The 21,962-nt window shown below is 40.8% G+C and overlaps 1 protein-coding gene across 2 annotated transcripts; it reads left to right on the top strand.

The window, feature by feature from the left end:
- Positions 1-22: 22 nt before the first annotated feature.
- On the top strand, positions 23-8,433 carry LOC135187516 (cytochrome c oxidase assembly factor 8). Of its 2 annotated transcripts, none has more exons than XM_064166414.1 (5): positions 23-218; positions 902-1,099; positions 2,939-3,002; positions 5,658-5,748; positions 6,147-8,172. In XM_064166414.1, exons 1-5 carry the CDS (start codon positions 108-110, stop codon positions 6,244-6,246), a joined length of 564 nt encoding a protein of 187 aa, XP_064022484.1. In that variant the 5' UTR covers positions 23-107; the 3' UTR covers positions 6,247-8,172. The 2 variants fall into 2 exon arrangements, with proteins under 2 accessions (XP_064022484.1, XP_064022401.1); XM_064166331.1 differs by lacking the exon at positions 6,147-8,172 and adding an exon at positions 8,183-8,433 and having other exon boundaries at positions 44-218.
- The last annotated feature ends 13,529 nt before the right edge of the window (positions 8,434-21,962 follow it).

Raw genomic sequence — 21,962 nt, 5'->3', positions numbered from 1 at the left:
CGGCGCGGCCCCTTCCGCGGCACCGCCCCGACCGCGGCGCCGCGCTGCGCTCCGCACGGCCCCGCCTGCGTGGCGCTGTCGCAAAGCGCTGGGCACTGGCAGGAGCGATGGCAGTGGCTCGGGTGCTGCGGGGGGGCTGTTACTGTCCTTGCCGCCTCCTCTCCTCAGCTAGCAGCGGCCGCCCCGCGGCTGAGCGCCGGGAGCGGCAGGACAACCCGGTAATCCAGGCGGGAAAGGGAGGCGGACAGCTCCTACGCCCCGGAGCTGGCCTGCCGCGCGGAAGACCTCAGGGCCTTCCTCCCTGCGGAAGCGTGGGCGGGGAGGGGGCTGCCCCTGCGGTCACTCTCAGCGGTGCTGTGCGGGTGTGTCCCGGTAAAAGCCTTTCCCGCGGCCTCTCCTTGTTTGTGCATTTTCTCGTGCCCTCGGTGGGGCCTTCCCGTGCTGTGCGGGTGCGTGCCGAGTGACGGGGAAAGCAACACTTGCCCTTGCCAACGGAGTGGTTCTTCCTAAAACCTGGCCTAAGAACGCTGCACGCTTGTGTGTCCCCGAGGCTGCACGGAGAAAGGAGGGCGTAGGGAGGGTTGCACGCCTGCAGGTCCTGCTGCCCTGTGTTTTAACGGAGTGGAATGCCTGGTTCAGAGAAGGGGGGCGGGAGGGAGGTTACTTCTAAAACAAAAGTGGTTCCCGTTTGTTGGAAAAGCGTTTTCTCTCTAGTGCATTTCCAAATAAAAGTAGATTTTACATGTATCCCGCGGTTTTCTGTCAGAGTAGGCGAATGTGTGTAATTTCTGAACTGGCCACGCTGACGTGGTTTGAAGTGGAATTTTGGGGTCGGTTTCAAATCGGGATGTTCTTCTCGAAGCGCTGGTGTTCATCGTTGAGTTCTGCCTGTGTTTTCAAGGGCCTGCGTTTCAGTCCCCCCGCACACTCCCGCCGTGACTGGATCGGCCCCCCCGACAAGCACTCTAACCTGCGGCCTGTCATCTTCTACGTGCCCCCCGAGGAGTCGCCCCTGGAGCGGCGGCTGCGTGAGGCGCGACAGGAGGCCCAGGCCTGCGACCAGCGCTTCTGGGCAGGGCACAACCGTGCCTTCAGCCGGGTAAGCCCCCTAACACACCCGCGGCCGATCGGCTCCTGCCGGCCTGCCTGCCCGCCGGTAATCTGCGGGGGATTGGTGCCTGAGGTAGAATCATAGAATTAACCAGGTTGGAAGAGACCACCAAGATCACCCAGTCCAACCTAGCACCCAGCCCTATCCAGTCAACTAGACCATGGCACTAAGTGCCTCATCCAGGCTTTGCTTGAAGACCCCCAGGGACGGTGCCTCCACCACCTCCCTGGGCAGCCCATTCCAATGGGAAATCACTCTCTCTGTGAAGAACTTCTTCCTAATATCCAGCCTATACCTACCCTGGCACAGCTGTCTACCATTACTGGCTGACAGTCTGTACTGTTTCTTTTTATATATGTGGTGACTTTCTGCTAACTACATTTTAAAGAATCCTTTCTTTTGGATTAAGTACAGATCTAAAGGGCCTGAGGCACTTCACTGAAGCAAAAGTGATGAGGCACCTAGAATCATAGAGTCAGCCAGATTGGAAGAGACCTCCAAGATCATCCAGTCCAATCTATCCCCCAGCCCTAGCTAGTCAACTAGACCATGGCACTAAGTGCTTCAGCCAGGCTTTTCCTGAAGACCTCCAGGGACGGTGCCTCCACCACCTCCCTGGGCAGCCCATTCCAATGGGAAATCACTCTCTCTGTCAAGAACTTCCTCCTAACATCCAGCCTGTACTTCCCCCAGCACGACTTGAGACTGTGTCCTCTTGTTCTGTTGCTGGTTGCCTGGGAGAAGAGGCCACCCCCCACCTGGCTACAGCCTCCCTTCAGGTAGTTGTAGACAGCAATGAGGTCACCCCTGAGCCTCCTCTTCTCTAGGCTAAACAACTCCAGCTCCCTCAGCCTCTCCTCATAGGATTTGTGTTCCAAGCCTTTCACCAGCTTTGTCATGGTCTAGTTGATTGGCTAGGGCTGGGTGCTAGGTTGGACTGGATGATCTTGGAGGTCTCTTCCAACCTGGTTGATTCTGTGATTCTATGATTTGTTACTTGTGTATAATGTTACTTGTCTTTTTCCAGTCTTGTACTGAAAATACTAACTTGTAGCCACCCTAGTGGGCCATTTGCTCTATTCACAGCTGCTTGTGACTTAGAGCAGCTCTTGAAAATGATTTTGCATTTCCTCTTGGATCTGTCATAAGAAATCGGGTATAAACCACCAAGGGGAAATGAGGGACATGCCTTATTTCAGTGACAGGGTACCCCAACAAGACTACAAGCGAGGACTTTCAGTTGTGGTCTCTCTTTCCTGGTTGCAGCATTGGTTAGCAGACACTGAGTTTTGCTGGAAAACTAGTACCTACCAGTTCACCATAATTTGTGATAATCTTTGATCATTGTATCTTCCCAAAACTTGCAAAGATCTCAGCAAAAAGATGAAGTTTGGTTTTGAATTCCATAGTACTGATTTTCAAAAACTTACATACAAATAATTGCTCTGTTTCCATTTAAGTAATTCCAGAGGTTTTAAGGCTGTATATATTTTTTCAGTTACATATAGTACAGCATGTCTTCATAGTTTCTCCTATAGACCAAAGGTTTGGATCCTGTCAAACAATACTGAAGCTCAGCTCTAAACTTTACTCCACAAATAAGTTTTATATGCTTCAGTAGAACACTTCCATGGATTAACCAATGTGTACAAATAGCAGGATCTAAGTGGCAAAGTTGCCTGTTTAATTCACTGGATTCAGGAAAACTGTCGTGTTGACATTTACAAATACAGTGAGTGGTGTTTGTTATTTCACCCTGTTACATGATTAATAGTTAACTTCAAGGACTGAGTACTTAAAATTCTAATGTGGTAAAACATGTTTTAGGAAAAAGAAGAATTTATTTTTTCAAGACTGAAAGCCAAGGGTCTGGAAATGAGAGATGAAACAGGTAAGATACCTGCTTCTGGCTTAGGATGCATTTTTAGCTCTGTTTGACTTTGAATTTTGTTAGTTTATGCTCTCTTCTGTCACAAGTAAATCTTGGGGGTAGGGTTTAGAAATGTTTTTGGGAGCATGATGAATAAAAAAGAGGAGGAGCTCCTCAGAGATGTGCTTGTGAGGGTCAGGTCATCTGTTGCACTCTTCCTTCCCTAATTCTTTCCCTGCAGCTGGTGGGAAAACACTTGAAATCCTAACCAAGTAATGTAATGATCCTGTAGCCTAAGGAGGAAGGGGCTGTTTCCTTTCACACCTCCTAGTTCAGTGAGCTAGCTGAGCTAAACATACAGAGCAGTTCCCTCAAGTGTGTGTTACAGTTGGGTGGGTAGATTTACACTCTTTGGCTTCAGGTCCATAGTGTATACAATGAATACAATATTTTACTGTGAGGGAGAGTAAGACAGCTTCTCAGGAGACAGCAGCTGCTATCTGCATGTCTGTCTGCCTCTCTAATTCATTACGTGAAACTCAAAGCAAGATGCTTTCATAATAACAGTGAATTGGTCTGTGTTGTGTGAGGTTGAACATTTTGTTCATAGAATAATGAGTTATTGAGTTAGTAAAGTGCTCTGCTGTTTTGTGTATTACAGATCATTATTTTTCTTGTCTGCTTGTATCTTGGTGATTAATATGCATTTGATAAGTTATTTTAATTAAGTTCTGTGTTGCTTAGAAACATAATTTTGGTTTGGGTTTTTTGGGGGTTGTTCTTCATACCCTAGAAGTAAAAGCAAAAATAGTAAGCATGTACATCCTGTAGAAATACAACTGTATTGGCTGCTTGTGTTGATGAACTCTGTTCTGTAATACAGCTGCATGTGTATGTAAAAATAACAACAGTGTAAAAGAACAGTTGGAATAAAACCAGCTCTTTTAAGTGAACCAGTTCTGCTGATACCAGTGTGAAGAAGGTGTCCCTGCCTATGGCAGGGGTTGGAACTAGATGATCTTCGAGGTTCCTTCCAACCTAAACCATTCTGTGATTCTATAACTTGAGGTATTGTGGTAGTTTGGGAGTTTCCTGCCCACCTCATGAATTCGCCAGACTAACTCAGTTGGCTGGAAGTTAAGGAATGAAGCTATATTTCATAGAACCATAGAATCAGTCAGGGTTGAAAGGGACCACAAGGATCATCTAGTTCCAACCTCCTCGCCATGGGCAGGGACACCCCACCCTAGATCAGGCTGGCCAGAGCCTCGTCCAGCCTGGCCTTGAACACCTTACAGCAAGACAAAATTCACAAGCATATATATACACACACTATATACAGATATTTACAACTATATACAATTATATACAAGTTAAATACAAAATACAAAACCCCTCCTGAACAGCAGAACTGCCCAGGAAGGCTTTGAAACCAGCTTCCTTCTTTCTTTCCATCCTCATATCAGAAGTCTTATGTTCAAGGGTGAGATTGCCAGATAAGGAGTTAGAAGCAGAATGATTATTTTGAGTTATACAGGTCCAGGCAGAGGAATTAATGAAGCAAGCAGCAGACAGACAGAGACTTTGTTTATGTTTCTTGGTTTTATATCTCTCAGGAGAGCAAATCAGTGATACAGACATCACTATTACTTTCTTTTCACAGCCACTGCTCTATCCACTCTCATTAAAATATTCCAATGAGCCTCAAACCAGCACAATCCACCCCTCTCAGTAGCCTTCCTATAATCTTTGGGTAAAATCATCCAGTTGTATTTTAATCTATTGTAATACATTAGATTTGTAAATAATTACAAATAGAATTGATCAATAATTTACATTTTTATGATCAGTCTCAGGAGCTTTAAAATGCATTTTGCACCAATAAGAAGTTGAATGTCACAGTTCTGTCTCCCTCGTCATATCCATGTTCCCCTGAGGCATACTATTTTGGCCCCCATTTTAGAAACTTTGTGAGTGCCAGAAATTTTATATAAGAATTATCTAATAGGGTTGAGAATATTTTTTGGTGTCAGGTTTCTATGTTTCTGCTGTAGCCACAGGTTTTCCTTTTGTGTTCTGTGGAGAGAATCTATCTCCTCTTACTCAAGTTCAGAGTCATTTTTTTGGTACTTCCTTTTTCAGTAACTAATTGCCTACTATATTGTTAATAAATCTGAAAATCTTGGGACATAGAATCTTTATATATTACTTAAAATATATCAACAAAAAAAAATGTACATTTGAAAATATGTCAGTCATGGATAGTGTTCTTTCTGTATTTATTGACTTTGTGTTAGGGGGCAAATATGTTACTAAATGCCCTTACTTGTGCTATTTTAGACTTCAGCCCCTGAGACTTTAGTTTCCCACAAAGTGTATATACTCCTAGATCTTTGCACTTTTTCACAGGGGCCTACTAGTTCCATAAATAATCTAAGAACTGATAAGTAATAAGGGTTTAAAATCTATGCCAGCTTCAAGATGATCAGTATGTTTAATTTGGTTTGCTCCATGCATAAGTTTTTAAAAGCTAGAAGACAAAAGCATACAAACTTGTTCAGAGTTACACAGGAAGCTTGTGGGAATGTGGAGTCAGACCTAGCTCTCCTGCATCTGAGCCCAGCGCTTTAATCCAAAGTATTACCTTGACATCATTATGCCAAAATTTATTTTCAGGTCAAAAAGCAACACTGAATGCAGAAGAAATGGCTGACTTCTACAAGGACTTTCTAAGTAAAAACTTTAGAAAGCATGTGCAATATAACAGGTATGTAGAAAGTATTTAAGTTGACTATTATGTGTTACAGTCTAACTCAAAGGCATAAAATCAAATTTATAATGTGAACCTTTTTTTTCCTCCATAGTTGGTAAAGCAGCACCTAAAACTGTTTGGAAAATTATATTTTTTAATGCTTACTGAATATGACACCACAATTTAAGTTTCTTCTCTCTATTTGACTAAAAGATTATTGAACTCAAAGGTGTCAGGTGGGTTCCTAATGGTATAATGCTAGTGAGAATTCAGTCATCACTAAAACTATCTATTACAAATTATGCTTTAGGTTTACTACGTGCATATACTGTAACATACTATACTGTAAGTACGGATTTGTTGGAACAGATTGTTGTAAAACAGATACTCACATCATGTCTTGCCCATGGCAGGAGGTGGTGTGGAAGGAAACCTCATCATAAACCTAAGCAACAGCATAAGAAGATGGAAAGTACAAAAATATTTTTAATAAGAGGATTGTTTTCCAAGTAGCTTATAACTAATGAGGAAGCAATTAATTTTATCTTAGAACTGATCATCAGATGCCACTGTTGTAGTGACCTCAGGGTGATGTTGCATATTCACAGTAAGAGTTCAGGCTTTGGGCCTAAACATAACCTTCCTTCTTGCTGTCTGGTACAATCAGGCCTCATCAGCTGCATCGTCGTAGTTTCTATGTGTACAACCCTGAAAGCAGTGGAGCTTGAATGCACTTTGATTTTGAGGGGTCAGATTTATAAGAATCTGTTCATGCATTCAGACATATGTTCTTTTGCAGTGTTGCCAGCTGGCCTGCAAACTTTGACTATTGAGGTGTTGCAGCTTCTAAAATTTAGTTAAAAGAAAGCAATGGCTGCTCATAGATGCTATGAATACCTAGTTCACGATACTTAGACTGGAAATACAGTCTGGTTTAGGAGAAAAAAAACTTGAGGAGGATATAGGAAATGAGACATGAAGGGGAAAGAGAGACAGTTACCATGTTAGCATGACATTTTGATTTAACATGACACTTGAGGGGGTAGCTCAGTGCTGCCTGTCAGTATGATTTTGGTTACTGTCTTTATTGAGAGTTTAGTATCTCAGATTTATGTTAGATCTGTACATAAAAGGTTTCCCACAGATACCAAGAGAAGACCCAAATCCCACCATTTAATACTTCCTGATAATTTTACAGTAAGTACAATCTGTTGCTTCTTGTGCAGCAGTTTAAAAAAGTAGAGTGTTATCCTTGTTAAAATCTAGAAAGAAATTATGATACTTCTTCATATTTTATCAGCAGCAAGAATTTGAAGCAAGTTATCAGAGGTTAAAAAGAGCTGATACTGACTAACTTATCTGTATCTTTGAGTTGCTTCCAGAAGCCATGTGTACTTTGTGAGATCTGTTTAAAGATACATAGACTAACTTTGGCAATATTAAAAGCATATCTTTAAAAGGTACTGAATTGGAAACAATATTTCCTGTAAAGGTACTGCATTAGGAACCTAATGCTTCTTACATTGGATTATACAATTCATCCTTGAAGTCTGCTTTTTATTTATTTTCTTCCCCCGACCCTTACAGGTGACCAACTGTATATTTTCCAACGCATATTCATATATGCACAAACAAATCTTAGCCCTAGTATAGCACTGGCAGGAAATTGGCCTGGGTAGCTTGATGATCAGCTTTACTTCTGAAACATGAGATATGTTTACAATTATATTATCTTGCCTGATTTAAAACGTAATTGGTCATAAAAGCACCCATCCCTTAGCTTTTTTGCATTTAAGCTCTCAATGGTTACAGCCTCGTAGTCTGCATGTAATCTGTTCATGGATGCAGAGAAGGGTGATGAAGATGGTGAGGGGCCTGGAACACAGCCCTGTGAGGAGAGGCTGAGGGAGCTGAGGGTGTGCAGCCTAGAGAAGAGGAGGCTCAGGGGTGACCTCATTGCTGTCTACAGCTACCCGAAGGGAGACTGTAGTCAGGTAGGGGTCAGTCTCTTCTCCCAGGCAACCAGCAACAGAACAATGGGACACAGTCTCAAGTTTGTGGGGGGACATATAGGCTTGATATTAGGAGGAAGTTCTTCACAGAAGGAGTGATTTGCCATTGGAATGAGCTGCCCAGGGAGGTGGTGGAGTGGCCATCCCTGGAGGTGTTGAAGAAAAGCCTGGCTGAGGCACTTAGTGCCATGGTCTAGTTGACTGGCTAGGGCTGGGTGCTAGGTTGGACTGGATGATCTTGGGAGGTTTCTTCCAACCTGTTTGAATCTATGATTCTCTGATATTCACATAAACCTCTTCATAGATTATCTAATTCTCATTAGGCAGGAAATGTTTTGCACTTGTCAATGCCAAAGGATATCTTAATATAATTGTGTAACTTTTCCTCTTTTCTCTTGTCATGTATGCTGATGTTTTTCCTGGCTTTGGAAACCTAGAGATTGGTATAAACGTAACTTTACCATCACATTCCTCATGGGACAAGTAGCACTGGTGAGAGCTCTGAGGTGGCTTCGTTGGAAAAAGAAAAATGTTGGAAGTTAATCACAGGTCCATGAATGCAACACTAGCTAGGTCTGCTATAAATTTGTTTATAGTGATGTTCAGAATTTGTATAACTAATGTTATAATTACTTGAATCTGTTTGTTAAACTATGTAAATTAAAGTTACCATTGGTCTTAATTTATACTCACATTTCCTTTATCTTTTATTCCAAGGATACCTAAAGTATTTCTCAACCAAAACACAATCAAGAAAGCTGCAAAAGCTATTCCTCATTTACACTAAATGGAATGTATCAAAAGGGTCATGTTTTTAAGCACAAAGCCATAGCTCCTAAGTAGCATGTGATTCAGTGTGCTGTACCTGAACATGGGTCAGAGAATGATGTCCTTACCAATCCTATTAGTATACACAGATAGAAACGTTATTGTCTGTCTGTGCAGTAGCTATCCCTAAGTAATACAACATGACTGAAGGAAGAAGTCTGATTTGTGAGTATACACAAAATCAATTTAGAGAAATGCTCTTTTCAGTGAGATTGTTTACTCTTAACGAACAGTTAAGGTATGTTTTCATATACATTGCTAATGCAATAGGATCTTTGTAGATAATTTTGTTCTAAATAAAAGAAATCTGTCTTTGGAAAAGAGTTCCTCTAACTTATGCTTAGTAAAGATTTTATTTGCCAAGCAGTAAAGCAGAAGCATTGCCAGTCAGTCTCGTGAGAAAATGAAACTGATGTGTGGCTATATGGAGGAGAGCAGCATTAGTACTAACACACACTGCTTTCTGTGGCTTCATTTCTTTCACCAAATGTGCCATTCTCACCAGTTTCTCTGAGACATGCAAAACAACTTGCCCAGAGTGCTTTTTTGCTCTGCAGGTATGCAACAACAATGGGAAAGAGTGAAGTTTTAAAATGTTGTGTCATATATCTGTAATTCAAAAGAATTTACGTTCCTCAGAATGCTCTCCCTGTCCATTTATACAGTTAAATGATTATTTTGTTTTGATACAGTACCTCGTAAGAGGTTTCAGTCAGAAAGAATATGTATTGTCAGCTGAAGCATGTTTTCCTAAAGCTGTGCTGCAGGGAGCATTCTGCTTTTGGAAATGTCAGCTCAATAGCCAGTGACCTGTTTTTCACATCTAAAACATGACATCATTTACTCACTGTCTTTTTCAGATGGATCAAAAAGCTTCGCCAGTATCAATTGTAATAATGCCATTGCTAGATGAACTATTAATAGTACCATAGTGGAGCACAGTTTCATAGAATGATGATATTACAGGGCCTAAAACATTTTGTCACTGAATTGTGCTTTTAACTGTTGTGTAGCAGTTCATGAAAAGAGTCATTAACAGTTTGCTCAGGTGATAACCAGCACTTAGAGGAAAATATTTACTGCATCACTAAATAACAATGTCTGTATTTATTAAAAAGTTACAAAATTGCATGCTTCTTTAGAAACATTTTAAAATAGAGTGCTGTGGGTATGTAATGTAATTCTTGAGGGCTTTACAGTCCTGTCTCAGAATACATAAGCTTTGTCCACAGTGCAAATGCACACCTTTCAATAGTTTCGAGGAAAAAGAATTACTGGACAATATAAGAAAATACCCTTGAGAGGCAGATAGCAGAACCCCACTGGACTGGTGCTTAGAATCATAGAATCAGTCAGGGTTGGAAGGGATCACAAGGATCATCTAGTTCAAACTTCCCTGCCATGGGCAGGGACACCCTACCTAGATCAGGCTGCCCACAGCCCCTCCAGCCTGGCCTTAAACACCTCCAGAGACAGGGCCTCAACCACCTCCCTGGGCAATACTTTTCAGGGTCTCACCACTCTCATGCTGAAGAACTTCCTCCTCAAGTCCAGCCTGAACCTACCCATCTCCAGCTTTGCTCCATTCCTCCTAGTCCTGTCACTATCTGATATGCTGAAAAGTGCTTCCCCAGCCTTTTTGTAGGCCCCCTTCAGCTACTGGAAAGCCACAAGAAGGTCACCTCAGAGCCTCCTCCAGATTGAGCAGCCCCAACTTTCAATCTGTCCTTGAAGGAGAGGTGCTCCAGCCCTCTGATCATCCTTGTGGCCCTTCTCTGGACATGCTCCAGCATCTCCACATCCTTGTAATGGGGGCTCCAGAACTGGACACAGTACTCCAGGTGGGGTCTCAGCAGAGCAGAGTAGAGGGGGAGAATCACCTCCCTCGACCTGCTGGCCACACTTCTGATGCAGCCCAGCCTCTGGATGGCTTTCTGGGCTGCAAGTGCACACTGCTGGCTCACATTGAGCTTCTTGTCCACCAGCACCCCCAAGTTCCTCTCCTCAGGGCTGCTCCCCAGCCAGTCACTGCCCAGCCTGTATTTGTGCTTGTGATTGCCCCGACCCAGATGCAGGACCTTGCACTTGGTCTTGTTGAACCTCATGAGCTTGGCTTGTGCCCACCTCTCCAGCCTGTCCAGGTCCCTCTGGATGGCATCCTTTCCCTCCAGCATGTCTGCTGCACCACACAGCTTGGTGTCATCAGCAAACTTGCTGAGGGTGCACTCAATGCTTCTGTCCATGTAACCAACAGAGATGTTAAATCAGACTGGTCTCAGGACTGATCCTTGAGGGACTCTGCTTGTCACTGGCCTCCACTTTAACATGGATCTGTTGACACCTACTCTTTGGGTGCAGCCATCAAGCCAGTTCTTTATCTATCTCATGGTCCATCATCAAACCCATGTGTCACCAGCTTGGAGACCAGGACATGGTAGCTTCATAGCCATATGTTCTGACAGTCTATGCATGAGATGCTTGAGGTCATTTCACATATGCTTTAAGTGGGTGGAAGTCAATAAAAACAAGCATTTCATCTTCTGGGCTGCTCACTGTTGTTAATATAGACATTTTTGTGTCTGCCTGCTGAACCAGACCAGAGAATTGATTGACTGCTAGAACTAATCCAAGGAAAAAAAGTGTTATATGTCAGTGGAATTTAACATGCCTCATCATGCAGATGTGTGTTGGCACGAGGGAGATGTGGAGGGTTTAAATGGTGCTTCAGTCAATTCACAGCTAAAATTGTTTCCTGAACGTGTCATGTTGGTCACCCAAAAATACTTGGTGTGTGATGGATGATACTTGGATTCTGCTGTGAGCTACTTGCAGGTAAAATTCATGCCTTTTTGGCATTGCCTTCATTAAGATGCTGTGTGGAGTGCTGGGTTTCTTAATCTAAGGCCTATTGAAGGAGTGAGGTATTTATCTATTTGGTAAGTGTTGAACTCTGATTTAGACTATCTAATAAAGCCACTGTGAAAAGATACTATTAAAAACTATCCATCTGAAATTTACTGAGAAAATTACAGTTTTTAAAGAGTGAAGAACTCTATAGTTTCTGCCAGCGTTGCATTACTTTGTTACTCTGAGCAGTTGTAATACTGCCCACTGCTTTCAGATATTGATCATAAATCCTTTATACATCAAAGGAAGAATAAGGAGCTGCTGCAGACTACTAAAAATGATTTTTTTAAATGCATACAAAAGCCTGCTACTGTAACTGAAGCTGGTGAAATAGATCAAAGAGTGACTTTTCTGTGCACATTTTCTGAGTATAGAAAAAAAATACAGGGGAGTGTTCTTATCACTTAAGTATTTAGCTAATCCTGTCAGAAGGAATAGCAGTATTTCACATGTAATGGTGTCAGCATGTGCCTCTTTATGTCTTATGCCTTCAGTAAGTGCATAATAATGCAACACTTTGGTAACATTCAAATAATTTTAGATAGTTTGTGGTGGCTTGGGGGTGGTTATGATAATGTGTGGGTTTGCTATTCATTGAATTTTCTCTATTGCAGCATTAGTCAAATACAGTTCTTCACAGAGAGAGTGATTTCCTGTTGGAATGGGCTGCCCAGGGAGGTGGTAGAGGCACCATCCCTTGAGGTCTTCAAGAAAAGACTGGATGAGGCACTCGGTGCCATGGTCTAGTTGACTGGCTAGGGCTGGGTGCTAGGTTGGACTGGATGATCTTGGAGGTCTCTTCCAACCTGGTTGATTCTATGATTCTAAGAGGAGTAAGATGAAGTGTTGAGCGGGGAACTGAGAGGTGGACCAGCTAAAAGTTGGGTTGAAGTGATGGTAACACCTTTGTATTTCATGAATAAAGTACTGTACATCTTTTTAAAATGCCCTAGGAGGTTTTAAAGTTATGGTAGCAACTCTTCAGAAGATAGCTTTTATATTTAGGTGACTATTCTTAGGGACACAATCCAAATCTGTTTCCAAACTCAAATTTGTTATTTAGAAGCTTCCACTATCATTAAGCAATATTGGTAACTGAGAAGATAGCTTCTATATTTAGGTGACTTTTCTTAGGGATACAATCAGAATCTGTTTCCAAACTCAGATTTGTTATTTAGAAGCTTCCACTATCACTAAACAATATTGGTATCCTATAGAGGGATTTATTCAAACAATAACTTAATTTGCATCCTGAACAGTGCCCACGGGCCAGTCTTTTGCATAAAGACTAGGAGATTGAAATGTTTTCAGGAAGAGATAATACAGGCCTGGAACTGCAATATGCAAGAATAATGTTTTCATATTAAATATATATATACAGTGATCACTGTACACTGATTTACAGAATAATAACCCTGCAATCGAATATTCAGGTTCATTTCTCAAAGTAGTAAGAAAAATGCAAGTTATTTTATGTCCTAAAGAGTTCTTAAGTGCATGTAGCATAATAATCCTGAAACAGATTAATATTCATTATTATATATATTATTACTTTATGCCTTGCATTCATTCATGAATTAACTTTTATGTAAGTATTGTGAGATGTAGTTGACTGGTATTTTCAAATAGCAGCTGCTGTGTGCTGTGCAAAAGCAGGACTTCTGGCTAGAAACAGTAATGGCAAAAAATTACATGATCCATTTTTCAGTGTGATCTCAACTTGGGAGAAATACTGTTTTATAGCATTACCCACAGACAAAATCAGTAAATGTTTGGAAGATGTGGTCCCTGTTTCATAAAGCTACTTGTGTTTTACTAGTTCAAACCAGATACTTATTTGAGTTTCTTGTATTTTGCAGGGAGAGTGATTTTGCTTTCTGGTGGTATATGCAGTGTCTCATCCTTAGGGGTGGTCCCAGGTGTGTTGTGACCAGGGCCTGAAGTAGCAGGTGGCAGCAAAAAATATTGTATGCATCTTCTGAGACTGCTGGGAGGCAATTAGCACTCAGCCTAAACTGGAATAGCCCTGAAGCTATTTCGATGGACCACGACTGGCATGAGTTTCTAGCAGCCCTTATGCCAGTCAAGAATTGCTGGCATTCAGCAGTATTCTTTCACACTACTGCCTCCAGAGAACCCACTGATATGATTCAGCTGCAGAATTGGTTGTGGTAACTTTCATCACCAGTCTGTGCTAGTTTGAGGCTAGCTGGAATATTTTAGTGAGAGAAACTAGATTATAGGCTCTGAAAAGGAAACAATGGTGATGTCTACTTCACTCATAGACTAACTGAGATGTACAAAAATAAGAACATAAACACAAACACAGTCGGTGTATGTCTCTGGGTGCCTGTACTTTTCTCCCTGGCCTGCTTTCTGTGTAACTAATCCTTCTGCTTTCTAACCCCCCATGCCAATCCTCCAAACGTGCAATCCTTGCACATAAGGCAAAGTCCAGGATAAGTTAGAGGGGTGGAAAGAAGGTGGAAGGGTGGTTGGGACCCCCTCCTGGGGACTCTGGTTTCTGGGAGGGCTGTTGTGTTTCTGTATTACTTTTTAACTTGTATATTTCTGTCTATAGCTGTATATATTTTAAATACCTGCTTGTAAATTGTGCTAAGCTGTAAACATAAAGCTTCATTCTTTAATTTCCAGCCAGATGAGTCTAGTCTGGGTGATTTCATAAGAGTAGGGGGGCAGGTAACACCCAAACCATCACAATCAGCTAAGCCAAAACACATGGACAATTAAAGCACAGATTTCATAACTGTAAGGAATTCAGGTCATTATTCATCTCTCATTGTTAAAGAATTGTCTTTTAATAAATCCCTGCCTTGAAATGTTTTTCATGTTACGATCAATGTGTAGCTTATACTGACTGTTCATAAAGAAGTCTGGAAAAGTTACAGAGTGTCATTTCTTGAATTATTTGAATAATCAAAAAAAATAGATTCTTTAGGGGGAAGAGGGCTTTAGAAAACAGATTTTTCTAGCCAAGACACTCTTAGGAGACAAACCCCATGATCTGCAAATGTCAAAAGAGATTGCCTTGATTGCTTTCCAAGTGCTTGTACTATTTTGGAGTGTCATATAGAAAACAGATAATATAACACAGCAAATAACTTGGTAACAAACCAGGTTAAGACAATTCTGACCTTAGTAGCTCTTGGAACTATAAATCCGTAAGTAGAAAATGCTTATTTGTGGGAAGTTGTATGAGACCAAAAGACAAAGTGGAAGCCAAATTCCAGTGAATATGTAAGAAAATGTCTTCTGGCTTTACCAATCTTCTTACATTTGCCAAAATAATATTTCACTTTTAATGTCTTAGCTGGAAAACTCAGTTTCCTCAGGCCTCATGAAAAATTGTGCCATGAAAAACAGAACAAAATGCTACACTGATATGAGTAAATAGCCACAGGTGCTAATGTGTGCTAAGAGAGAATCCAAGCTCACTTCAAAGGAAAGATCAGCTTTGCCATAGGATATTGCAGAGCAATTTTAATTGACAAGAGATGCTCAAAATTAATTCATTTGCTATGCTCCTCTGCTGCTTCTTCCATGGTGCTGCTTTTGTTGTATGGAGAAGGAGGGGTCAATACAGTGTGACACCTGGAGACTCGCTGGGCAAGCTTTAGAGTTACCATGGTACTGCAGCCATAAATCCGATTGCTAAAGGGGTGAGTAAAATAGGCTGATGCTGGGAAAACGTGACTGAAGAGCTGCCACTGGACAGGGCATGTTTACTTCTTAGGAAGATTTTTCTCAAGCTTTTTGAATCACACTTCCTCTAAAAGCAGCAAAGCAGCTTAGTGTCTTGAGTCTGTAATTTATAGGTATTATCTAACAGCACTTAGCACTCAGTGTTCGATTTCATCTGTAATTAACTCTGTAATTCAACATTTATTTCTATTATATGTTTACCTGTACATTAGAAAAGCAATCTGACTTATTTCCAATATGAACTTTGGTCCTGGAGACTGCTACACAGCAGAGTTCACAAGCAATAATGCAAAGAGAAAGAAGGTAAGTTAAATTAGTGAGCGTGCTGGTAACACAGCATTCCAGCCTCTTCTGCCTGCAAAATGAGTGGGGTGGAAGATGACGAATGTGTGAACTTTCCTTTAGAGATATTTGGAGTGCTTTCTGCATTGGTGCACAATAAACCTGGCAGTACCATTTTTAAGGTTGTGTAGTTAATTATAAGGATAGAGAGCATGCTAAATTGCTGCCTTCTATGGACCCATTTACTGGGTCGATTTCTGGTCAGCACTAAACACTGATGAAAGAAGATGCTGTTAGTCATCAGCCTATTTGATGTGAGTCATGACAGTTTTCAAACATATGGTGATGGTGTACTTTGTGGCCCTTCAGCATGTATTAACAAGTGTAACACTGTGTAGGCAGTACATTTCACTTTCATAGCTAATTTATATATACATCAGTTGTTCCCAGCTTTCTCCTAATGTTGAGGCATGTTTCAGTTCTTGTTTACAGTTATATTCTTTTCAATATGTAGGGCTTGATAAACTATGTAAGACTGCACTATATATATATCTTTGGAACAATTTCAACGTACTTCAGCTTTCATTAAAACATAAATGGCATCTTAAATAGTAAGGAACAGTTTTATGTTAGCACACACAAATTAAAAATCTAAAGTACTGCATGTGAGGTGCTTCAGCAATTCCCCAGAGCTTGCCCAGAAGACTGTTAACTGATATGCTAGAGTGAACTGCTCCGTGTAATCAAAACACCTCAAACAGACCATGTGCATAGGTGACACTGGTGTTGTATAGAATGATGGTGGCACTATTTTTTTTCCTTAAATTCCTACAAGCTCCAGTTCCTGTGAGTTGTGCTGGCCACCAAAGTCAGAGGTCAAGGAGTCTTGCTTCAATTCCCATCATTAATTATTTGTGAAGCCAAACTGTAGCCTCAAAATATCTGCAATGATCTACGTTCTGATGAGGTAACTTCCTTTTTCAGCCAATATCTACATAAATTACATCTTAGTTACATTGAGTCTAGCTTTTTTTGAATAAGAAAAAGCTTTAGAACATGATGCAATGCAGCAGTATTTGTCAAACTGGAAAAATGAATAGCATCCTCTCACTGGTGGCTGGGTTTTGGGTTTTTTTTCTATACTGGTCTTTAAATCACCTGTACACAGATGTATGAGGAATTCCTTTCTTCAGAAATTGGTACCTGGTAGGCTAGTTTCTACAGCTTCCTTTCACATCCCCTAATACAGGGAGTATATTAAGTGTGGATGATGAGCTAGATCACAGATAGATCTCCATGGGGAGATCGTGGAAGTCAGGTCCTTGTGGTTATTTAAATCACACAGGGAGCAGGGAGTAATATGGGACTGGGAAGGCACAAAGTGATTTAAAGCCATTCTCTCAGTCTCTTATCTGGGATAACAGACTCTGTTCTAGACCTTTTGAAGACTGAACACAGATCAAGTTCTCAGGTAACTGACAGATGGGCCTTTGGGGATAAAACCATCCATCTTGTAGGAACGAATTATGCAATCATCCCCCTAATGTTTTAAGTCGTAAGACTCGATAGCAGCAACGTACACTTCTTGTTTTCTTCTGCATCATTGTGAAGGTACAGAAGTAGTGAAGAGTATGTCCATGGAATGTCTTTGAACTTAATAGTTTTCAATTAATTTCTCTGTGAACTTGCAAGAAAAAAATCTATTAAGGCAGATTTGTCATTGAACTTAATACTTTTCAATTAATTTCTCTGTGAACTTGCAAGAAAATAATCTATTAAAGCAGATTTTAAAAAAAAATATATAATTACAACAGAAAAGGTAGGAATGGAAGCAGCTGAAAGAAGCAAAAACTTCAGAGTACATACTTGCTATGGAGGCAACAAGGAGAGAGAATTCCAAACCCCTGGGAATAAGATTATCCTCCCTTATCTTGCATCTGCTCTATTTCCCAGGAGACAGGATGAGGAACAAAGTATATAGCACAGACAGCTCTGTTTCCTATTGATTTCTAGAATGACTCTGCCCTTCTCAGCCTCACGTACTCTATGCCATCCATCTAGCCACAGGCATATTTACCGAAGCCATTTTCTGTAGAGGCATAATTGGTCATTGGCACAGAAACTACAGAAACCATTGTCACACAGCAGAAACATTTCCCTTTCCCTTGGGGCAAACCCTATTACCATTAATTCCCCGGTCCAGTGCAGCTGAGTACTGCCTTGATTTGAATACCCTCTTTCTTGACCGAGGCAAATGCCAACGATGAAAAGCAGATGCAAAATGGACTCCCATTACAAGAAAAAAAAAAATTAATCAAGCTTAGATGTCAGCTAAATTTGATGTAATTCCTTAAAGAGTATTAGTTGAACAGGAGGAAAAAGCACTTAGCAGAAGAACTGAAAGGAGGGAAGGGTTTGGCAAATGCTGCAGCATGTGCAGAAAAGGAATACATCAAGTGAAAGGCAGGTTACTGATAAATCAGACTTCTATAGTGACCATGGCAAACAGCTGCAGCACTTCAGGCCCAAGAAAGCTGAAACAAATGGGAGCAGTGAAAGACAACTCAGGAGATGCAGAATTTCTCATATAGAGCCTTCAGTTTATTTAGCCAAGTACACTAATGGTCAAAAGGTAAGGAAAGAGTGCAGAATCTTCTAGAGAGGCAAGTGAAGGAAGGACCAGCTAAGAGGGTTACCCAGGGAAGAATCTTCTTTCTCTGCAATAGCTTAAACACATAAAAGAGAAATGTCACATTGCAAGACCTCCTTAGAAATGCAAACACGCAGAGAAATGGGACTAATCACTAGCAAGGGAAAAGAGCTAGAAAGAAATGACACAATCTGGCACAAAATCTACCAGTATATATGGCCCTTGAGAGTGAACACTGGAGGATTGAGGTTCTTGAGCAGGAAGGGAAAGATGCCTCCTTAGTTTTCAACAGAGTTTGGTAATTACATTTAGAAAAAAGATCTGATCAGGTGGTTGTCTGTAATGCCTTTTAGACTTCTGAGACTTCCTTCTCTGTCATCAGTAGGTGCTACTGAAAAAGGTCACACACAGACATACACTGGCATCAGCGTTTCTTTGATTAGCATATGAAAGAGCTATAAACCAAAGGCAGCATCTGAAACATTACAACTTCCTTCTCCTACAAATATATGTAGGAATCTTAGAATAAAGAGAATACATCTTTTATATGTTCATGAGGAAGCATCTGTTTGCCAGGTGCTGAGACAAGTTTATGTCTCAGTTTGCATCTCTGGCTAATGTTGGCTGAAAAAATTAATGCCTTTCTTACACTTTATCAGAAAACAAAACAAAACAAAAAGTAAAATTCCATACTAGTTAATGAATTTATCTCAGATTTACACAGATGAGTGACTGACAGCACTCACAAGGTGTTTATTTTAGGGAAAAAGCACTTTTCCCAGTGAAACTCTGGAAAATTTAATGATAAAAAGATACTTAAGTCTCCTTCGCCGTGGAAAAAATCCTACAACGGCTACCCAGATTATCAAGATAAGAGTCTCACCTAATCTGCTCACAAGTAATCTGCCAGCAAAGCCTGATGAGTTTGCAAAATCGGGCAAAGGCATTCCTTAACAAAGAAATGCTAACAGACCAAGTAGGTAACAAAGAGGTGGTGTTCAAAGAAAGGGAAGGGGATAATGTAGGTGGCAATAAAGCAGGCACTTAGGAATTAATGGATGTGAAACATTTCTGCTTCTAGCCAAGTGGGTCCCCCGGTTTGACCACAAGATTTTGCTTTTGGAAGAGTCTCTTTTGTTTATGGAATAAACATTTTTCCTATCAATACTAGGCCTTATTCAAAAAGGAAGGTAAAGAGCACAGTCATAGGAACCAAAGATATGGGAGGGTGAAGATTGAATGTTCTTACTCTAGGAGTGGCCAAGATTGGTTTTTTATTTCTGCCAAAGGATTTTATGCATTTTCTCAATGGTTCACTGACAAAGAAGATGAATACAGAAATAAATTTAACATCCTGTGACTCACATACTGTAATGAATAATTCTTATACCCTTGAAACTGAAAGTCTAAGAGAGAATAAACTCACTGAAAAATGAGAGTATGGAAGAAGGAAAGGAGGAGCATAGGTAGAATATTTTATTCATGTATAAGTTGTGCAGAATGAATATGGAGAAGAGAGTCTTTCCAAGCTATAAAGGTGCTGGGGGTCAACTATCAGCTGACTACAGTACACAGATGCAGGTATGGAAAAAAGTTTGGACAACTTTTAGTGAAATGAGAGTATGGCAGAAATAAAGAAGAAACAGAATTTGCTGGTTAAGCAGAGTAAGTGTGCTTTGGTGTGAGCATTTCCTTATAGAGGTGGAAACCTACTCCTTGAATGCAGGGAGTAAAGATACAAGTCTAATTATCATTAGCTCTCATCTGTGAACCTTAGCTTGTTGGGAATTTTGATGCTTAGAAGTACAATAGAGTATTGCAGCTTGTCAAAGGGTACAAATATTAGATCCTTGATCCTTACTGCTTTGAATGTAACAGTGGAAAATGGGATATATAAATATAGCTGTGTTGCTGAAACTGCATAGTGTTTTTCTCTGCAGTCACATTGACACAAAAATTCTCCAATAGCTTATAACTTCTAAGAGGTTACTTCAACTGTATTACCTGAGGTTTTTAACGTCTGTTTTTTTCATAATAGAGTTATTTTACACCTAATTAAATGGGCTTCTTAAATGGGCTTCTTAAACCTTTCAGTCTGTATCTTTTGGGCTTTAACAATAGCAAATCTCTGTAATAGCTGTGAAAGGAAAATAATTCTGGTTAGCAAAAACTTAATGTCATCATAGAATCATCATCATCATAGAATCAGCCAGGTTGGAAGAGACCTCCAAGATCATCCACTCCAACCTATCCCCCAGCCCTATCCAGTCAACTAGACCATGGCACCGAGTGCCTCATCCAGTCTTTTCTTGAAGACCTCCAGGGACGGTGCCTACACCACCTCCCTGGGCAGCCCATTCCAATGCCAATCACTCTCTCTGTGAAGAACTTCCTCCTAACATCCAGCCTATACTTTCCCCGGCACAACTTGAGACTGTGTCCCCTTGTTCTATTGCTGGTTGCCTGGGAGAAGAAGCCCCCCCCTCCCCCCCCACCTGGCTACAATGTCCCATACAAGGGAATCTGCTCTGTTTTAAAGGCAGACATTAGCTAATGAAATGGTCTGGTTTAACACTATGTGGCATTTTTTCCAATGTGGATAGGAAATGTCAGAGTTTTTATTTGTTATAGCTTTCTAGAATTGTTGGTGACTGTAAAAAAGAAGAATTCACTTGCATGTAGATAAAACTTAGTGATTTGGGAAGAGGATAATGATCAGTGTTTATTTTATTTACAACTTTAATGCCATGCCCAACAGTGAGTTCAAGCATCCTGACTACAATGGTGAGTCACAGCACACAAAATATAGCCCTTTTACTCCAAAGTGCTTGAATTTCCTGGTAACAAGGTACCTCTGCATGCAATAATTTCATGTATACACAAAGAAGTTAGGCTAAAATTGTGCCTATGCGTTTGACACCTTTCACTCTTGAGCACTGCTTTTTGTTTTCCCTTTTCTGTAAAGGGCATTCTTGTAGAAAATACAAATTAAGAGAGTGTGCAACTGTCAAATGACTGTGATGAAAAGCCAGACAAGTTGCTGAGTATGGCCTTTGAATATTTCTTATTGCCAGGATGCTTTTAAATAGCACTTTAGCAGCAGTTGACATTATTCCAATGTAGTGCTTTACTCTAGTCCATATTTATAAAATGAAGTAATAGATTTTATAGACTGTAGGATTAGATATAAAGAACTTCTGTCCCCTTTGCAGGAAAGATCCTCAAAGCCAGAAGAATTGGGGTTTTTGAATAACAATGGTAAAATCAAATCACCCACACTCCTTGAATGAAACCAAGCTGAATTTGTTTACAGATGCTGTCTCTATTTGTGGATGTCAGTTAAACTGAATCTTAGTTTGCTGCATACATTTGTCACACTGTTGCACCTAAGAGCTTTGTGTTCTATTAGTTCAATAGTTTGCTGTTTTTCTCTCCCACTGTGAATTACAAACCTCTCTCTTCTGGGAGAGGAGGGAAATGAGTAAATAAAAGACAAGCGACAATAAAGAATCCAGCACTGTAAGCAGTGTATTTTGAGGCAGATGTCCCCAGAAAATCACGGTGACTTTGCTGGTGACAGCAAAGAGTACTCTTGAGACAGCACGTCTAGATCATTTAATCCTAAAAGCAGGGCATATAGCATAACTAGTTCCCCAGGAGCAGATGGAAATGTGGCCAGTAAATAGTTCTCACTGCTAGATGAACTTGGGTAATTCTTATGTAGATGTGACAGGAAAAACAAGATTCTGATGGAGAGGAAGCCTTACAATATTTCAGACCACGCAGAAGCTTGATGAAGGAGCGCACTCACCAAGTCTCTTCTGTGT

The sequence above is a fragment of the Pogoniulus pusillus genome, chromosome 1, assembly GCF_015220805.1.
Source record: "Pogoniulus pusillus isolate bPogPus1 chromosome 1, bPogPus1.pri, whole genome shotgun sequence".
Lineage (NCBI taxonomy): Eukaryota > Metazoa > Chordata > Aves > Piciformes > Lybiidae > Pogoniulus > Pogoniulus pusillus.
This window is presented reverse-complemented; position numbering and strand designations above follow the sequence as displayed.

Coding starts and splice junctions, on each gene's coding strand:
- LOC135187516 (XM_064166331.1), top strand. CDS start 108: ATGGCAGTGGCTCGGGTGCTGCGGGGGGGCTGTTACTGTCCTTGCCGC. Junction 3,003..5,657: donor GGAAATGAGAGATGAAACAG/GTAAGATACCTG, acceptor ATTTATTTTCAG/GTCAAAAAGCAACACTGAAT. Junction 5,749..8,182: donor AAGCATGTGCAATATAACAG/GTATGTAGAAAG, acceptor TTGGAAACCTAG/AGATTGGTATAAACGTAACT.